This window comes from Penicillium cosmopolitanum (genome assembly GCF_028827165.1).
Source record: "Penicillium cosmopolitanum strain IBT 29677 chromosome Unknown utg000009l:1.0-9042332.0:1.0-9050551.0, whole genome shotgun sequence".
Taxonomy (NCBI): domain Eukaryota; kingdom Fungi; phylum Ascomycota; class Eurotiomycetes; order Eurotiales; family Aspergillaceae; genus Penicillium; species Penicillium cosmopolitanum.
In genome coordinates, this window is record NW_026622679.1 from 5,828,358 (window position 1) to 5,846,086 (window position 17,729).

Consider the following 17,729-nt stretch of genomic DNA (forward strand, 5'->3'; position numbering starts at 1 on the left):
CCCGGAGCTGCTCGAGTTGTTGTGCCTGACGAATATTATGATTAGTTTTGAAGCTTCAATCTCTGGACTTGTAACTCACTTGTCGACCGATGTGTGGCCATCGATGGGCCATCTTTTGTAGGAAACGGATACATTTCTCAAGCCCCATTTGGGCTTTTTTGCTGAATGCCTCATCTTCCGTGAAACTGTGTTGAAGGTAGATCGTTGCAACTATCGCAACACAATGGCCTAGAGTGGGGTCGGATATTTCGAATCGCTTATGTTCCACAAGGTCAAGGAAATGCACTATCCAGCCGGAGTGTAGAGTGAGTTGTTCGAAGGAATTGCGAAGGAATGTTTGAGGCATGGTTCTCCTAAAGTTTCTCAGACGCATGGAAAGAAGAAAGGGATGGTTCAAAAGACACGGGACTGCATGCCATACTATCTGGAAGAATAGCCATGGGCCCCAGTAGTTCCGATACTTCTGTAGATCTGATGAGGAATAGTCTTGGAACCGGCTTGCGTGCAGCCGAAATCTCAGTGGCATGCAGCTTTCATGCTCAGTGTGCCAGTATGTGATCATTCCATAATGAGATTGCGGATGCCATGGAGGATTTGCATCAATGCGATAATCCATCGCGTACTTGCAAGCCAAAGCCCATAGCTCACTGGCATGCATGTTAGCGGCGTTGATTCCGATGTCTAGCTTCAAGTCGCTTGTTCCCCGCCGGGTGTCTTTCTTTGATATCATTGTTTCAAATACTGGAGTCGCAAGCCACGTATCACAAGAAAGGTCTGTGGTATCCTTTGGTGGAAATGCATGGAGGCTTCCTTGAAGATTTTGGAGCAATATCACACTCGCGTGACAGAGCTTCCGCTCATCGTGCTCGTTGTCTAATGTATTGATGAATTCCAAATCGCTTACCCGAGTGTTTCGAATAAAATACCCAGCCATGCGGGAATAGAAACCAGCACGAATCAAGTTACCAGCTAACTAGCAGTCAGCGTGAGAAAAATGGCAAAATTGTTCCGCACTTAGTAGCCATCCTCACCTGTGTAATCGAGCATACTCAGCAAACAAAGGCTCTGTATCGTGGAAAGCTCCACAGCCCCATCATCTAAGCGCGACATGACGGCTTGGCGGGACCTTTTGGTCTTGCTTTGAATTTCAGACTCAATTTGGCTGTCTTTGAACCCTCTTCCCTGGAATCGAAGGCCCAAGGCCTCCATGGCGAGAAGTAGTTCAGGGTCTCTCCTCCCAATATTGTCAGGACATGCCCCACAAGGAAATAACGAAAGTGGTTGAGAGTTGCAGAAAGTGAAATATAGATCAAGAGCCGATGAATCAGAAGAGTGTGCCCTAGAAGATCTGTTAGTGCGAGAACAGAGCTTTTTTGAAGGATTCGACATCTTACATGACATCAGTATCTGGTGTTGAGAAATTAGGATTTGGCAAAGGCTCTTCTTGTGTAGTTCTCTCGGCGACGGGCCCTGGGGCCTTTTCTTGGGTACTTTGGCTGTGATTCATAAATGAGACAAGAGCTGGCGGTGGACCGAGCGAGTACTTACGTGATGAAGTCAATCAATTTCTCCAGCTTATCTTCGATCCGAGAAACTCGGTCTTCCTATTAGAATCCATTAGAAGCAGAATTCACATGGTTTTACTGGAGCTAGGCCTGGTATTCTCACCATATTCCTTGCAAAGTCGGAACCTTCTTCCACGACCTCCGTGCCCGCATATAGACATTTTTGGCCTAGTCTCTCGCAGAAGGAACAAATCGGTTTCTCTCCGGGACACCTTGTTTTCTTCCGCCTGTCAAGCAGTCAGTATCTGCGGGAAGTCCGCCTGGATGGGAAAGTTAAGCATTTACCGGCATGGCTCACAGGCCTGACGGGCACGTTTCGCCGGACGCTCCTCTTCGGTAGTCGCCATTAGTAAGAGACGGACACCATACCAACCTCTGGCCGGACTATAATACTGAGACGGGGTCTATCGCTAACAAAAGCGTGCTCCAGTACGATTTGGTGCAAAATTGTAGGTGGATGGATGCGCGGTCGGAAGACGGAGCGGGGCGGAAGCGGGAAAGTACCGGCGAGCGCTGAACTTATCTGCCAGTGGCCTCTGAGGGGTTGAAGTATAATATTATATGTTTCCACTTCCTACTAATTTAATGAGGTTTTTTTCACCTACAATCAGATCAATGACATCCTTTAATGCAGCTTCGGCACAGATTATCAAAGAAGCCCTTGTATTCGAAAAGTTCAAGTTGCCCCCAAAATATATTGTACATTCGCTTCACTTCAACCTCCAGAGTAAAAAAGCAAAGAGATCGCTTGGTATATAACAACCCCCCCCAAAAAAAAGAAATGTCTCGAACCTTGGAAGTTGGAGCCTGTTGATACCTAGGTATTCAATTAATAAAATCACACATCTCACATCTCACATCCCATTCCACTCCAGTCCTCAATACCCATATCGAGAAACCTTAGGCTTGATTGGCAAGTAAGACATTTTCCTTAGAATAACCCTGATTCTTGACATTCGAGGCCGTTCCCTCTGCAAAACTACCATCTGTACAGGCAGGCCATTGCTCGGGATTTTCCCAGAACTTTTCATGCGAGGCTTGGCCTTTGAACATGCCCTTCACGTCAAGGGGGTCGACAAAAGTCTCCCATCGACTACGACGATCTCTCCAGCCAGGTCCAACGCGTTCAGTCCGAGCATCTGTACCGAGATAGCGATGTTTTTGTCTGGGCAGATAGCGCCCGGGGTGCAATAGGTTCAGCCAGTAGGTAAATATCAACATGGGGCCTAGTTCGAATGCATAGAGATACCATTCATTGCTGAGGATGGCTCCGCAGTTCTCGGTGCAACCAAGTTTGTCGAACATTTCAAAGGACTCGACAGCTCGGAAGATACAGCGTAAAACCACAAAGGTCGAGGTTCCGTATAGGGTGAAACAGACAAGTTGCACGTTAGTAGTGACTTTGTCGGCCTTTGCTGCGCGGCGATGAACTGTCGCCACGAGCGCGATGACTAGCATTTCCACAACAGCTTGCAGAATGAGACCAGCAGCGATAAGCTGGCCGCCCTTCTTGTATTCGTCGAGCTCCTTTCCAGCCGCTGCATTCTTGGCAGCTCCGGCAGCAGTCATGCCCTCGACTGCAGCACCGAGGTAGACGAAGAAGATTAACACGCGATCGGGATTCAGGACTGCATGCATGGGGAGATAGTTCATCAAACGGCCGACTATGTTGTATGCGGCAGCCGAATATACAGGCGGGGCTAGATAGATAAAGACAGCCTGAGCAACATAGAGTCCCAGGTGGTCAGGATAGTAACTGGAGATACATCGAAGGATCCATCCAGTGGTAAAAATGATACCTCCCCAGCTGATAAAGAATGTAACGCGCCAGAATCTATAGCGACTAGAGTAGGGAGTAATTAGTATAATGTAAATGTAGAATGCCATTGTACCAGGAAAACAAACATATTTTGCAAAGTGTGCAGGATCAAAGAAATAGCCACAAGCGCCGCGAACACGGCTGGTAGAATATGGCTAGGCTTGTATAGATAGTAGCCATGAGGCTTTTCTTGACCGTCGATAGCCATGATTGGAAAATACTGTAGAAAACTAAAGATTTGATGAAGAATTTTCTATTGGGACTCACCTCTTCTAAATACCTTCGACTATCATCACGAACGATGAGCTTATTCCTCGTGTCAGCGCGACATGGCGCCCAAAGGGGTTAAGACTCAAGCGAGATCAGCCTGAGGCGCAGACCCGCCCCCCAATCTTAAAATGATTTCAGGGCCTTGAAGAACCCCAAATGGCCCCCAAAAGAAGGGCATGTGTTGTAAACTCCGCTCCAATCACAGGCTTCCGACTCAGCCTTGGAGCGGCACATCATGCCCAACACGGCTAGCAAGCGGGACCCTGAATATGACGGTGATGGCGCAGCGTCAGCTCCAACTTCTCGAATAACCTCACTGCTTTGCTTTTTAGCGTACCGATAGACGCATATTTGCAGTCGACAAAGAATCCCCCCCCCCCTTCCTGACGGCCTGTGACACCAAGTCGCGTATATCACAGTAGCGGTAGAGACCCGCACTGATACCCACATTCACCAGGATCTACCAGGATCAACTCTGTACATAATTTACCCCTCCAAGATCCCCTGGAAAGGAAATGCCAGGCGTACCGACAGGTCGTGCCTGCGATGCCTGCCGCAAGCAAAAGAAAAAGGTCCGCTGCATCGATCCTAATTCGTATTCACCGAGTGATCGTCCACTAACGACAATGGCAACAGTGTGATGAAAAGCAACCCTCCTGTGCCCGCTGTCTACGTCTAAAGATCCCCTGCGTGGGTTCGGGCCAGGTTCGATTTAAATTCCAGGAAGAGAAACAGTACTCCACGCGCGTGAGAAAACAGCACGCGCTCTCCACCGGAGATTCCTCCGGAAGTCTATCTGATACTTCCTCCGAGTCTCCATCCCAGTCCCAGTCCCAGTCCAAGTCTCCACCTCAAGCAGCATTTACAGTCTCCGCGACACAATTACCGCCTCGCAGACAGAAGCGTGCATTAAAAAAGCAGCTCCTGCCCCCAGAGTCCCCAAAGCTACTCCCTAGTAGCGATATTTCCTCCTTGGCAGGTGGTTTCATCGCGACGATTAAGCGAACTACAGACCTACGCTATAATCTCTGGTGGTCTTTCGGCTTATGGCTTGAAGATGTACCCAAACGACTGGGAACTAACGAGGCACTTGACCGTGCGGTGGATACGTTGACAACCGCTCACTCTAATTTCTCATGCAACCGGGGCCCCTCGGTGGAGGCGCTTGCCAAACACTCGCGTGCTCTCCGCACGCTAAGCGTGTACCTGGATGACAAGGTCCATGCGCAATCATCCAGTACACTTTCTGCTGTGATGGTCCTTTTGATCTGTCAGTTATTCTTGGGCCCTTCCAATCGAAAGTTCTCGGGCCATGCCGAGGGTGCGGCGGCTATTCTCAGAGCAAGGAAGGACTTTGGACCTCGTGATGCGTTTGAAGCGAAGTTATTTCTATCCATGCGTGGCAGTGTGGTTCGTCTTATTATTTTCCTTTATTTCTTCTTATCTCCTTATCCCCTCTCTTCTTTTTCTCCATAACCCAAGCACGAACTTGAACTCGACTTTACCTTCCAATACGAGTACTAATCCCAAACCCAGCTCTTCGAAGGAATCTTCAACGACAGAATAAACCTAACCCCAGAAGAATGGGACAACCTAGTCCGAAACGACTACGACAGCACAACCCCGGACGGAAAAATCCTCCTCAACCTCTCAAAAGCACCACACCTAATGCGACACGGCCGCGAAGCACTCCGCACAGGCACCGACACAACCTCAATCCGCAACCAAGTCTGGACAATATACCAAGACTGCAAAACAAACCTAAGCATACTAAAGCACCGCTCCGTCGAAAACGACTTCTCAGAACTTTTTAAAACAGCCAGTCCCGCCGGCCGCAAATTTATTCTCGAATTCGGCTTTGCGCATTATCAGCGCACGTATGGGATTGGTTTGGCTTGTACGCTTGTTTTTAATTGTATGCTTTCTGCGCTGGATGCGTATGGGCGTGGACATGGACAAGGACAAGGGCTTGATGATGTCAGTGTCAGTACTACGGAGTTCGACGCTACTTATCTCTCGGAGGAGGTGCTGGATTTGGCGCAAAGGTCGGTTATTTGGAAGCCGATTGGGGCGGCTTATATTGTTGTTTGCGTGAGCGCTGCTTGGGCGGCGACGTCTGATCCGCTCTTGAGGGCGAGGCTGTTTTCCGTTGCGATTGATTTTAATAATGATTTTCATTTGAGGGATGCGCGGGTTTTTGAGAGGGAGATGTTGCATACCACTGAGCATTTGCGTCTTGGGACGTCGTTTCAGACGTGTGCGTTTTTGGAGGATTCTAGTCCATCTATGGAGTTGGTGTGATGTGATGTGATATGTGATGACGAAGACCATGGCCCATTTCTGTGTTTCTTCTTTTTCTTCTTTCTTTACTAGATAGCAATGGCAACTGACGACATTTATGGATGGGGTTTTATAATCTTAAACGCGAATGGAATGGCACCAATGTTTCTTATTGCCAGTATTTATTCCATCGATCCACACTGTACGAATGGTATATAATGGCTCAATCAAATCGGGTAAAAGAGTAATGGCTTAAGTGAGAAAAAGGGGATACAGAAGTTGGTCCAAGCTGCTCAGACCCAAGGTGAACCAAGAGAATAACGGAACGACAAAAACAAACCCCAGACGCTATGCGAAGTGACAAATCAGACCATGTGTGTGAACAAACTATATGGCGATGCACAGGCCCAAGAAGACAACAGGCCAGAGGCAGAAGGGAAGGGGTTATGGACGGCCAGGCAAGATAAGAAGAGACCAAGGGCGAAAAAGGTATGGCACAATCGGCCCCCAATCCTAGTTCCTGCCGGGTAATGTTCCTGGAATCCTGAAATGTGCGTGAAGTAAAGATACGAAGGAACCCATGGCTGGAGATTCCGTCATTCGAGAACTGGTAGAAAGGAAGGAATAGAGGGGAGTAGCAAAGAAAAGGAAGAAATAGAAGGAGAGAGACAACAAGGCTTATACAAAGTTCCAGTATCAACTATCAACCAGGACTGACAAACGCGTGGGTATTTCCGTGGGTCGCAGAAAACGAGAAATCAGAATGGCAGATAAAAAAGGGAAATGAGTGAAGACGCCGGCTCTTGGTTCACCACATATCATCGTCATCGTCGTCATCCAAATGGGCATCATGGCCATGCCCATAGGACGAGTGCCCGTACTGGTAATGCCCCGAATCGTAAGCATGGCCGTTTTCGTAGCCATGTTTACCATTCCTCCCCTGGGACTGGTACGGATCATGCGGATCGTCGTCGTAGTCATACATGGATTGATCATCATATGCGCTATCCGCGTATTGTTGTTGCTCCTGCGCCTGTAAAATATGGGAAAAGTTCCGCGGTCAGTCATCTAGCTCATTGGCAGAATGGCGTTGTTCACTAACCTCTTGGTATCGCTGATATTGAGTGTACTCATCAGGCTGGTCTCTTTGTTGAGAAGACCTCTGAGATCCAGAAGATGCCACCATCATGTGGGGATGCATTTGCTGCACTTTTTCCAGATACGAGTACATGAAATTGCTCAGCAACACTTGAGAGTGAAGTGCGCGTCGCGGATTCGCTAGTTTGATGTGCGCCATGCGATAAATAGCTCGCTCCTCCAAAATGGAGAATCGAGTCCAAGGGTAGTCGACATCTGCCTTCAGCACCCGCACTGGGGGGTCGGGAGACAGATTACGCGAAGAGTTCTTTCGATGGTGGCCGTCTCCGCTATGCTTTTTCCTACCACCACCAAAGATGGATGAGAAGATACCGTCTTTCTCTTTCTTGGACTCCCCCGAAGCCCTCCGAACACCATCCTTTCGTCGCTCTTCCTCCAACTTCGGGTCGAGGCGATCAAGGATGAGACTTTCTCTGCCCTTCGGGCTATTGTCCATTGATGATTGCGGGGGTGTTTCGATGCGAGAATTATTGTGTGTTATCTTGTCGGAGAACCTCGACCTCGACTTCTTCGAGTCTCCATCTTTATCCTTCTTTTTATCTTTCTCTTCACTGCCCAGCAACCAATGCCAGCTTGACTTTCGCCCCTCAGACTCCTTCTTGGACTTCTTGCCATCGGATTTACGGTCTTCGGATTTCCGTTGCTCCTCGGGCATGGTCGGAATGAACGAGAGACTGTCCGTCCGCGTGTTGTTGCCGGGTATCATCTGGGGATTATTGCTAAAGTCGTCAAGCGTGGTGGTGGTAGTGTCTTTGCCGGGTTGACGGCTCATCGCGGTACGCTTGCTGGGGGTAGAATCTTGAACCGGGGACGTCTGGACCGAGTATTGCGATGGTGCATTGCGTTCGGCTGATCGCGAAGCCGGCGGACTGGGACTAGACTGTTCACGGTGGGAGTCGGCAGGAGGTGTCTCGACAATCGCAGGAACGGCTTGCTGTTTCTGAGGAGTATTCGTATTAGATCGGCCATTCGAGTCGATGCGAGAATGCCATTCTCGGGCATATGAAGCTGCATTCGACTGGTTGATAGAGTCAGTCTGTGGCTGGGTGCTAGCAGCCTTTGCCTCCTCTTGCTCAGCTTCCGGATTATCAAGAATAGAATCGAATGCTGTGCCAATGGCATTGGCAGAGTAGGTTGTGCTGCGAGAGGAGGTCGAGTGCCCACGCGTTGGCCGAGAGGATGTTGAGGAAACCGAGTCCGTGGACACGCGAGTAGATCCGAGGATTGGCTGATCATCGGATGGAGCTATAGTCGGAGGAGCTGAACCAGCTGATTCGGACAGACCTCTCCCCACTCGTTTAGAGTAAGGGGGCTTCTCGCCCTTCTTCAAGCTGCCCTTCCTGTATTGTGTCCGGGTCGATCGTCGTAGGCTGTGCCCTGGAGGTGCTGAGGGTAGAATCGGTTTATCTTCGTGGGCTGCGATGCTCGCATTTTGCATCTCTCGCACGAGCTCGGCGGGGGAGGTAGATTTCGAATCATCCACTATGGTTTCCAGCTCCTGCAGATTGGGACTGAGCATGCCATCGCGCCGACTTGATTGCGATCGCTGCCGCTCTAACCGATCCGCACCATCCGTATAACCCGAAGAGCTGTCAATTTGTCGAGACAGCATAGACCGTTTGCGACGAAGCCCGCTGCCCGAGCCCTGACGCTCAGGACCAAGAGACGAAAAATCGCCGGATTTCCGCTTGATTATATCGGCCTTGCTTTCCAAAAATGTCTTGAACTCCTTCGGGGCCAGCTCGGGGTGTAGGCTGGCTGGGACCCAAAATAATCTTGAGGCATCATTTTCATCGGCGGTGGGGGAGGGAGGTAAGGATGGAACGGAGAGGTTGCCGCCATAGGATGGAAGATCGGGGTCACCAGTTGCTGCGACATCCATGGACATACGGCGAATGGCGGCCAGGTTGTTCAGCTCTTGGACGACGGCGGCCGGGTCCGACTCATAATCGATATCGTTCAAAGGGAAGGAAGAGGTCGCGGTTTCCGAGACTGATCGTGTGGAGTCTGGGGAGCCGGGTTCACTGTCACGGTCAAATGACCGATGAGGGGAGAGAGTTGGGCGTAAATGACCATTTTTTGTCTTGGGCTGTCCCTCGACCGGCGAGTTCTGCTTTTGTTTCTGGGTTTGTTTCTGGGTAGGTGTAGGTGTAGGTGTAGGTGATAGGGTGGAGGGGGCGGCGGACTCGGCGGCTCGCGGAATCGTTGTTATTGACTCGCCTAACGGTGAGGTTATATAGCTGAGACGCCTCGGATCATTGCGATCGTAATCATCGTCGTACATGTGGCCGATAGCTTCGGTGACATGGTGACTTGGGTCGCTGATGGAGAGATGGGGGAGTGTCCTCTCCGAGTCGTGTGTCCTCCGCCTGCCTCAGGGGCACTCGTGGAAGCCTAGATGGAAAAGAAGAAGAAAAAAGGGTCAGTCTCCAAGAGGGCCATAAAGAAGCATTTTATCCCAAGTGCGGTGCCAAGTCAATGCGGCGGAGCTGACAGCGGCGGAGACTCGCTGATCTCAAAGTTCAGAGGACTTTCTCGGGGAGGGAGACGAAAGCAGCGATAATTCGGGGTAGGAGGTCAAGTAACCGCACTTGTCCGGGATGGGATGAAAGAGGAGATTGAAAGAATATCATGAGGAACGTACCTGCATGGGAACCAGCTATACAGGAAACCAAGGCCAAAAAACCCTTAAGACCAGAGGGTAGCCAGGAGGAGGGGGGGGAGGAGGGGAGGGGGGGAGGAGGCCTGGAGGTCAAGGTACCACCTGAAGACGAGCGATCATCGAAGCGGGGGGAGGAAAAGGGAAGAGGAAAAAAAGAAGCCGGGGAGTTTATGGCATGGGGGGGAGGAGTGGGGGGGGGGGGACACGAGGAAGTTGAAACTGGGAGGAAAGAAGTAGGTGTGTCGGTGGTTGTGTTGGATAAGTTCAAGTTCGTGGAGGGCTCCACCAAAAGAAAGAAACGGGAAGCCTGGCCAGTCCATCGACGATCTGGAGAAAATGGAGAGATCGACACTTTCTTTCTCTTTCGTACATACAATACTCTTCCTAGTACTCTTCTCACCAGTTCGGATTGGAACCTCCCCGTATACAAGTACGACCCGCCTCGGTTCTCCATCTTCCTCGACCTTGTGGTACTCCTGGAACTTACTGCGATGGGTATTGATCATGACGCGAGGCTGAAGGGCCGATCGCGTGTCAGACGGTAGACCCGTTCCCGCCAATAGTTTGGTTCCTTATTTTTGACATGGCGAGTGACTACGAGTACTAGGCATCTATAAGCCATCGACAACCTCACCTCTTCAATTCAACCCCCTACAATCCTGCCAAATACTGCTATGGTGCCCAGCTGGTCTCACGAAACCACGCGATCGCCCTCGAACCGAACCAAACCCACACCCAGTATCAATCAGCCCCGTGCCAGCCCGGTCAGGGGACATCGTGATAGTCTCAGGTCGCTGCCGTGTGACTCTACTGGCTACGGCAGAGCGGGAGGTGCAATTGATTGGCGTCTGTCATTTCAAACGTCCTGAGCGCCACGCTGGAACGGCCCATGCTCAACGCTCTGGTCTAGGCTGAAGAAAAGGTGCAATCTGACCCCCCCCGGCAGAAACGTTATTTCCACAAAACATCCGGAGAAGAGGAAGCAGAAGAAGAAGAGGCAGAAGAGAAGCAGAGAATCGGAATCAACTTGAAAGCACTCGGACCGAAACTCTAGAAACATGCAAAGCTCACACAAGACCCACGGATGTTGCGAAGCAAAGAAGAAACCTTCGTGACGAGAATGAGAAACTCCAAACGCTCGAGGTATGAAGCGGTATCCAGAAGAAGGGAATCCAAAGAAAAGAAAAGACAAGAAAAAATGCGCCTAAAATATATTCATCATATCCCATATCCAACCCAGCCGTCATCCCCGGAAGCTATACGTGTGTGTGTCTATCCACTGCAAAAGAATGAGATGAGCACACGGGCATATCTGTGAGATTCCGTTCCTATGTCTAGGATGAGGTGTCGACGTAGTTACTGCGATCATGTCAGCTTCACTCTTATCCAGCTGAACTTCATTCTAGCCAGGCTTTGATGCAATCCACCTGATTGCTGCTGTTGCTGATGCTGATGCTTACCTAGGGAAAATGCCGACACGGTCGCCAATCCGACCAGTCCACCAATCCTCTGCCTTCTCTGTCCGTTTGAGGATCGTGATCACTTCACCCTTTTTGAAGCCAAGGTCACCATCTTGGTCCGCATCAAAGGTGTACAGCGCAACAACCTGGTCCGCACGCAGCCCAGCGCCCTGGCCCGTTCTTTGACCAAACACCGGCTTGGGCGCGGTCGGTCGAGTCGGTCTGCGATCCGAGTAGGAATAATCATCATCATAAGGCGCGGTGTTGCTGCGGCTGCGTCCGTATGTATCATTCGGCGCTTCTCGCGTGGTCGCAGACCGACCCAGCCCTCCAGCCGGTCGATCATACACATCGTCGGCCCAGGTATTAGCTCGGCGCGGCTTGTCGCGGTAGTCATATCCATCATCCTGGGTGTTTGAGCGTTCCCTTCGTGTCCCCTGGCCATAAGCCTCTCCGCGGCGTCCTTCCCAAACCACATCGTCGTGGCTATCATCGTAAACTGGGATATCGTTGTACATCGAGTCCCCTTCTCCGGGGCTAGCGCCATTGGGCCCACCACGACCACCATAGAAGGCGCGCGAGCCCAGAACACGCATCAGCGCGTCGGTAGACGGCGGCGGTCGAACAGTTCCTGAGAGTAGCTGGCCCGCAGAGACTCGACTCTGATACATCTTCTGATTGGCATCCTTGCGCTCAACAAGCATGCTGCCTTCCAAACTGACACCGGCGAAGAGACCCTTGGTCTTCGAGTATGAAAAGATGGCCGCAACACCCTTTGTGCTCGCAGCACCGGCTGCTTCAGCATTTCGGCCGACCGGTCCAGCGGCGAGAGAGACATTGCCACCGAGTGTGAGAGTTCCGACTTGGGAGAATGTGCGAACGGCAGAGGCATCGTTGAGAATGAAGACGAAGTCGGTCAGTTCGAAACCAATTTGGCCACCGACACCGGCACCAGCGGTTGCGATAGCGGAGGGGGCCGACCAACTGCCATCACCCAGGCGGGCGACAACGATACCGGAACCGAATCGACCGGATCCAATGAATCCGGCCTTGAGGACTGTGAGGATGGCAAGGCCCTGGTGGAGGGAAGGATTAGAGTTGAGCCGCAACGTGGACTGTGTTCTACCCCGCGATATGTGAGACTCACCTTTGCGCCAGCCAGAACATCGGGCGGAATGACCTTATCTGGACCAAAGGCCTGCTTTGGGTCCACGAAGGAAGTCAGAATCTTTGCCGCCTTCTTGCATTCACCTGTTCATGAGGGGGGTGTTTGTTAGCCGGAGATGCCGCATGCGATTGCGGGGAAGCAGGCAGTGAGAGGACAGGGAGAGTACATACTGCTCAAAGAAGACGGGAGCGGGTTATGGAGCCCAAGAGGCATCTTGGCGGGGAGAGAATGTATGTGAAGGTGACTCGGGGAGAAGGGAGTAGGGGGACTTCGAAGGAGGAGGCAGTTGGAGTTGGAGTGGTTCGGGCAGGTTAGTCAGTGAGATGGGGCCAGTGTGGGCCTGATGACGGGTGACGCGGGTTCGCGGAGGTGGCTAGGAGGAACGGAGGAGAACAAACACCCGATTTGGTATATGGGACTCTGATCACTGAGCTGGTTCCTGAACTTATGCAGAAGGAAAAGTGTCGAGAAGGATATATGACATCTACAAACTCCCATTCGACTCATTAAAGTGTGCCATTGGGTGTGGCGCAGCAGGGTCACCTACCGGCGGGGTTAAAGAGGGCCGTGCAAACCGGGGAGTATGTGAGTATCGGCAGTTACTAATAGTACTATTTAGTAGTAAGTGTACTAATTGAGATATAATTTTTAGTAGTGGAAATACATATAAAGTAATAGTACTAATAAAACAAATATATTAAAAGAGAATAATAAAATAAGTCTGCAATATATACTAGTAAAAAATAGTACTACTAGTAGTAGGTACTAACGCTGCTAAACAGAACAGCCATCCTACAATCCTGTCCGCAAATAGAAGATAGTCTGCTTTCAAGAAGTGACAACTCCAGTAGAAGTAATTACTTTAGAAATTATGGCTGTATAAATTTTAATAGTTTTCAGTGTCACAGGAAAATTCCCTGAATACAGAAGATATTATATAATATCACTTTCTAAATATCTTAGAAGAAAGGGCGGTCTCGAAAATGCTGCAGTGGAGAATACACAGGAGACCTATTTTAATTAACTACTCGTACAATTGACTTTTTATTACTTCTTCTAGGGGCCGAGAGGCAGTTCCTGCATGTCTGACTCCCTCGGGCCCGTCTTCTGCTGCCCCTTTATCTTCCCAAAACAGCTCGAGATGCCATACATCAATTAGGTTAATCAATGTCTGGATATGTCCAAAGGTAGCGGGTTGCTCACCCCCAGGCCGCCGAAAACAAACGTAAGTCACAAAAGCACTCAAGAGAAACGAACCAATGCTAAGATAGAGGAGTGGTGGAGGCCGCAGAAAAACACCCCAATTGTACGCATACGAAATGGCATTCCCGAAGAGCCAATGTAGGACAACCTTCAGAAGAAACAGCATAACAGCAAGCCGGCTGGTCGCGGCACGAATCGGCGCGTTTGGTCGCAGGTTTTTCCCCCTCATAGTTTGCGCATAACATCGGCGCCAGGTTTCTTCGTCCCGGCTGACGGCGATGATGAGGTCCGCGCAGTGGAGAGCTAAGGTCAAAATACCCTGCAAAATGGCAAAGACAATCCAAAGACCTCCATAGATGCCCGGGCTGTATTCCACAATAATAGCAGCACTCATTGGGGTGCTGCCACTCCCTCGAAGTAGGTTCCAGTTGGTGCCGAGATACACATTACACCCATTGCACCTTTGGTCCGAGTTTTTGAAAAACTTGTCCCTTTCAACAAGTACCGCTTGCACAGTGATGAAAATCATAAAAGAATCCACGTAATGAGCCAGTTATAAGACATGACCCATCGGGCCTCGCTGTGAGACTTCCAAATAGATTGTTGTCTTGACTGAGCTTGTCGTGGTGCGGTGGGAAGCTCTGCATCATGAACACTCATCATACAGCGACCGGAAACTCTGGCCCGAGAGCCGGTGCAAATGCTGGCCCAAGCAGTGTCCAACGGATTTGATGACCAGGTTTGAACTGGAATGTCGAAGAATTGCCATGTTGTTAGAGCGGCCTGGCCCAGAAGTCCTACACCCAGACAGCACAGACTGGGAGTGGAAGGGGCCACTATATCACCACATCCTAGGTCCTTGTCCTGTCCTACACCAGAGACATTCTCGCAAAAGCTTTCAGCCGGTGGTGTAGCAAACATAAGAGATGCACCGGCGTATGTCATGGTGAGGAAGACCGCATACAGGATGTGAGAGACTTTGCCTAGGCATTCGTGTTGATCTGATACCGTAAATATACGCAAATTCGAGTTGAAAGCCAAGCGATCGTAGAGTGCCCATCGGTAAAGTCCTCGAGTGGATCAGCCCCATACCCTCCACGAGTAAAGTCACAATCTCGTTGACAAGCAAGGGCAGCAGTTCGCCTGCGACGGAAGAAATATTCAATTGCGGCCAATTATGATAGCTGACGCCGCGGTTTTCGCCGTGATTTTTTGACGCCACAGAAATAGTAGGCTTCAGTATTTTCCCAGATCCAAATGCCACACAGATAATGCCAAAAATCCAGGATGCAACTAGTCCGGCGATAGCGAGCATGCGAGTGGTCGGCGCGCGGTCGAATGATTCATCTGCGGCAACATCCTCAGAACCACTCTCTACTGCAAACGAGAGTTAGATCAGATTTTTGTCGCCAGACACGCGATCGTACTGGAACCATTTCCTTGGATCCATGAGGAATGAGGCCATATGAGTGACCATAATTAACTGGGAGAACGGGGAAGGGTTTAATTTAGAATTTCGTGCTCAAGGTTTCCCTTCAGGGCGAAGGTTCCTGAGAAAGGGTTATGAGGGTTTAAGCCCCAATCTCTCAGATTTGCGCTAAGGGTGAACAATTTATGATACCTGCAGTGCCAAGTCTGTTGTTGTCCGATAGCTACCAAAGAGCCAACACGAGAGGATGCTCTGGTGGGCGTTTCATTACACACCGGGATGGGGGTTGTTACTATACACAACTTGAACAGACTACTTGAAATATTCAGTCGAAAGCTTGGATGTTCCAAGGTCTACATAAGACACAACCCTTCCAAAGGTGAAATGAATTCGATATAAGAATCCTACAGTCTACTACTAGTACTACTACTACTAGTTCTATATCCGTGCCGCGCTCCACCCTACGCGACGGCTTGGCACTCCCCGTCCCGGGAACCACCTTATCGCATCCCCCAAGTTCCATCCTGACCTGTCACTAACTAACTACTACCTACTGGTACCGGTACTACTACTACGGTCATGCTCAGACCATAGACTTCGTGATCCCCTTTGCTTTGCCCTTGCAAATGGCTACAGGTACGACTTTCTCAGTCCGCTGCACCCGTGGCCCCAGCTGACCTCGCTGACAACATCAGTTCGTATTAGCGTCTGCGGCGACGAAGGCACTGGCAAGTCCAGCTTGATCACCTCCCTGGTCAAGGGTGTCTTCGTCACCAACAAGATCCAGCCCATTTTGCCTCAGATTACGATCCCTCCTACCATCGGAACCCCGGAGAATGTCACCACGACAACCGTCGTCGACACCTCCGCCCTCCCGCAAGAACGAAACAACCTGGCGCGCGAGATCCGCAAGTCCAACGTGATCCTGTTGGTCTACTCTGATCACTACAGCTATGAGCGCGTCGCGCTCTTCTGGCTACCCTATTTCCGATCGCTGGGTGTCAATGTCCCCGTTGTGCTGTGCGCCAACAAGTCAGACCTCGCCGCCAGCCACAACGAGGCGCAGGTGATTGAGGAGGAAATGCTCCCTTTGATGTCGGAGTTCAAGGAAATTGATTCTTGCATTCGTACAAGTGCCCGCGAGCATCGGAACGTCAATGAAGCTTTCTTCGTTTGCCAAAAAGCAGTCACGCACCCAATCGCCCCCCTTTTCGATTCCAAGGAAGCCGCTCTAAAACCCGCCGCCGTCGCCGCACTCCAGCGCATTTTCTACCTCAGCGACAAGGATCGAGATGGTTATCTCTCGGATAAGGAAATTGCGGACTTCCAAACGCGATGCTTTGGCAAGCCTCTCAGCGAGGAGGATCTGGCACATATTAAAGAAACCATCCAACGGAGCTTCCCGGACTCAGTGAACGACTCCGGCATTGACTGCCCTGGTTTCATTCATTTAAATAAGCTTTACGCGGAAAAGGGTCGACACGAGACGGTTTGGATTATTCTACGAGCATTCCAGTACACCGACAACCTGTCCCTGCAAGAAAACTTCTTACATCCCCGGTTCGAAGTCCCGCCTTATGCATCGGCAGAACTTTCCCCGGAAGGGTATCGCTTCTTTGTGAATCTGTTCCTACTATCCGATAAGGACAATGACGGTGGTCTGAATAACGCCGAACTGGCGTCCTTATTCGCACCGACCCCTGGGCTGCCCGCATCTTGGGCCGACGGTTCGTTCCCTTCTTCAACTGTCCGCAATGAAGCCGGCCATGTCACACTCCAGGGATGGCTCGCGCAATGGAGTATGACGACCTTCATGTCTGCCAAGACTACACTAGAGTACCTGGCCTACCTCGGTTTCGAATCATCTGACCGAAGTAATCCTTCCATCACATCGGCGTTGAAGGTGACGCGACCGCGCAAGAGAAGGCGGCGCCCGGGACGCGTCGGACGAAATGTAGTTCAATGCCACGTTTTGGGTGCTGCCGGATCAGGAAAATCTGCTCTTTTGGACGCACTGCTGTCCCGTGGATTCAGCTCGACATATCATCCCACCATTCAACCCCGTACAGCTGTGAATACAGTTGAGCTACCTGGCGGGAAACAGTGCTATCTGATTATGGACGAGCTAGGCGAACTGGAGCCCGCCATTCTGGAGAACCAGGCGAAATTACTGGACCAATGTGACGTGGTCGCCTATACATATGACTCGTCTGATCCGGATTCGTTTGCGTATATACCCGCGCTGCGAGCCAAGTACCCCCACCTGGAAGAATTGCCTAGTGTGTTTATTGCACTCAAGGCCGACTTGGACCGGACCACGCAGCGGGCGGAGCATCAGCCCCATGAATACACGGCGATGCTGAACATCCCTACTCCCCCTCTTCATGTCAGTGTAACCTGGAATTCGATCCAGGAGGTCTTTGTCCATATCGCGGAAGCTGCCATGGAGCCCAGCACGGCGTTCCCGCGCAGTGAAGAGGATGTTGAAGGGAAATGGATGTCGTGGGGTATCGCGTTGGGGGCGGTCGTCTGTGCCGGGGCCGCAGCAGTGATGATCTGGAGACGAGTGGGCAGTGGGCAATGAGGTAGTACCAGTAGTACTGGTTAGATGATAGTGTTTTAATAATACCTTGATACCCTGAGCAAATCATCATATATTAACAAAAATATATTGTCTTATTCGATCAAATAAGCCTACTGAGGCCGTGGGCCTCA

General features: G+C 50.7%; 8 protein-coding genes across 8 annotated transcripts; 2 read left to right on the forward strand and 6 right to left on the reverse strand.

Moving 5' to 3' along the window:
* Positions 1-55: 55 nt before the first annotated feature.
* Positions 56-934, reverse strand: N7509_010250 (fungal specific transcription factor domain-containing protein; the record flags this gene model as incomplete). Its single annotated transcript, XM_056634887.1, has 1 exon — positions 56-934. The coding sequence occupies one exon, from the start codon at positions 932-934 to the stop codon at positions 56-58; it is 879 nt and encodes a 292-aa protein (XP_056485507.1).
* A 1,531-nt stretch (positions 935-2,465) lies between these two features.
* On the reverse strand, positions 2,466-3,592 carry N7509_010251 (uncharacterized protein; the record flags this gene model as incomplete). The annotated part of the gene is made up of 2 exons (XM_056634888.1): positions 2,466-3,408; positions 3,471-3,592. 2 exons carry the CDS (start codon positions 3,590-3,592, stop codon positions 2,466-2,468), a joined length of 1,065 nt encoding a protein of 354 aa, XP_056485508.1.
* A 577-nt stretch (positions 3,593-4,169) lies between these two features.
* On the forward strand, positions 4,170-5,955 carry N7509_010252 (Zn(II)2Cys6 transcription factor domain-containing protein; the record flags this gene model as incomplete). Its single annotated transcript, XM_056634889.1, has 3 exons — positions 4,170-4,226; positions 4,291-5,064; positions 5,191-5,955. The coding sequence occupies 3 exons, from the start codon at positions 4,170-4,172 to the stop codon at positions 5,953-5,955; spliced, it is 1,596 nt and encodes a 531-aa protein (XP_056485509.1).
* A 787-nt stretch (positions 5,956-6,742) lies between these two features.
* N7509_010253 (putative telomere silencing protein Zds1) lies at positions 6,743-9,376 on the reverse strand (the record flags this gene model as incomplete). Its single annotated transcript, XM_056634890.1, has 2 exons — positions 6,743-6,967; positions 7,037-9,376. The coding sequence occupies 2 exons, from the start codon at positions 9,374-9,376 to the stop codon at positions 6,743-6,745; spliced, it is 2,565 nt and encodes an 854-aa protein (XP_056485510.1).
* Positions 9,377-11,088: 1,712 nt separating this feature from the next.
* Positions 11,089-12,595, reverse strand: N7509_010254 (SYLF and SH3 domain-containing protein; the record flags this gene model as incomplete). Its single annotated transcript, XM_056634891.1, has 4 exons — positions 11,089-11,113; positions 11,215-12,290; positions 12,362-12,465; positions 12,553-12,595. 4 exons carry the CDS (start codon positions 12,593-12,595, stop codon positions 11,089-11,091), a joined length of 1,248 nt encoding a protein of 415 aa, XP_056485511.1.
* Positions 12,596-13,406: 811 nt separating this feature from the next.
* Positions 13,407-13,979, reverse strand: N7509_010255 (uncharacterized protein; the record flags this gene model as incomplete). Its single annotated transcript, XM_056634892.1, has 1 exon — positions 13,407-13,979. One exon carries the CDS (start codon positions 13,977-13,979, stop codon positions 13,407-13,409), a length of 573 nt encoding a protein of 190 aa, XP_056485512.1.
* Positions 13,980-14,110: 131 nt separating this feature from the next.
* Positions 14,111-14,530, reverse strand: N7509_010256 (uncharacterized protein; the record flags this gene model as incomplete). Its single annotated transcript, XM_056634893.1, has 1 exon — positions 14,111-14,530. One exon carries the CDS (start codon positions 14,528-14,530, stop codon positions 14,111-14,113), a length of 420 nt encoding a protein of 139 aa, XP_056485513.1.
* A 1,110-nt stretch (positions 14,531-15,640) lies between these two features.
* On the forward strand, positions 15,641-17,598 carry gem1 (ERMES complex Ca(2+)-binding regulatory GTPase GEM1; the record flags this gene model as incomplete). The annotated part of the gene is made up of 2 exons (XM_056634894.1): positions 15,641-15,650; positions 15,710-17,598. 2 exons carry the CDS (start codon positions 15,641-15,643, stop codon positions 17,596-17,598), a joined length of 1,899 nt encoding a protein of 632 aa, XP_056485514.1.
* Positions 17,599-17,729: the final 131 nt, after the last annotated feature.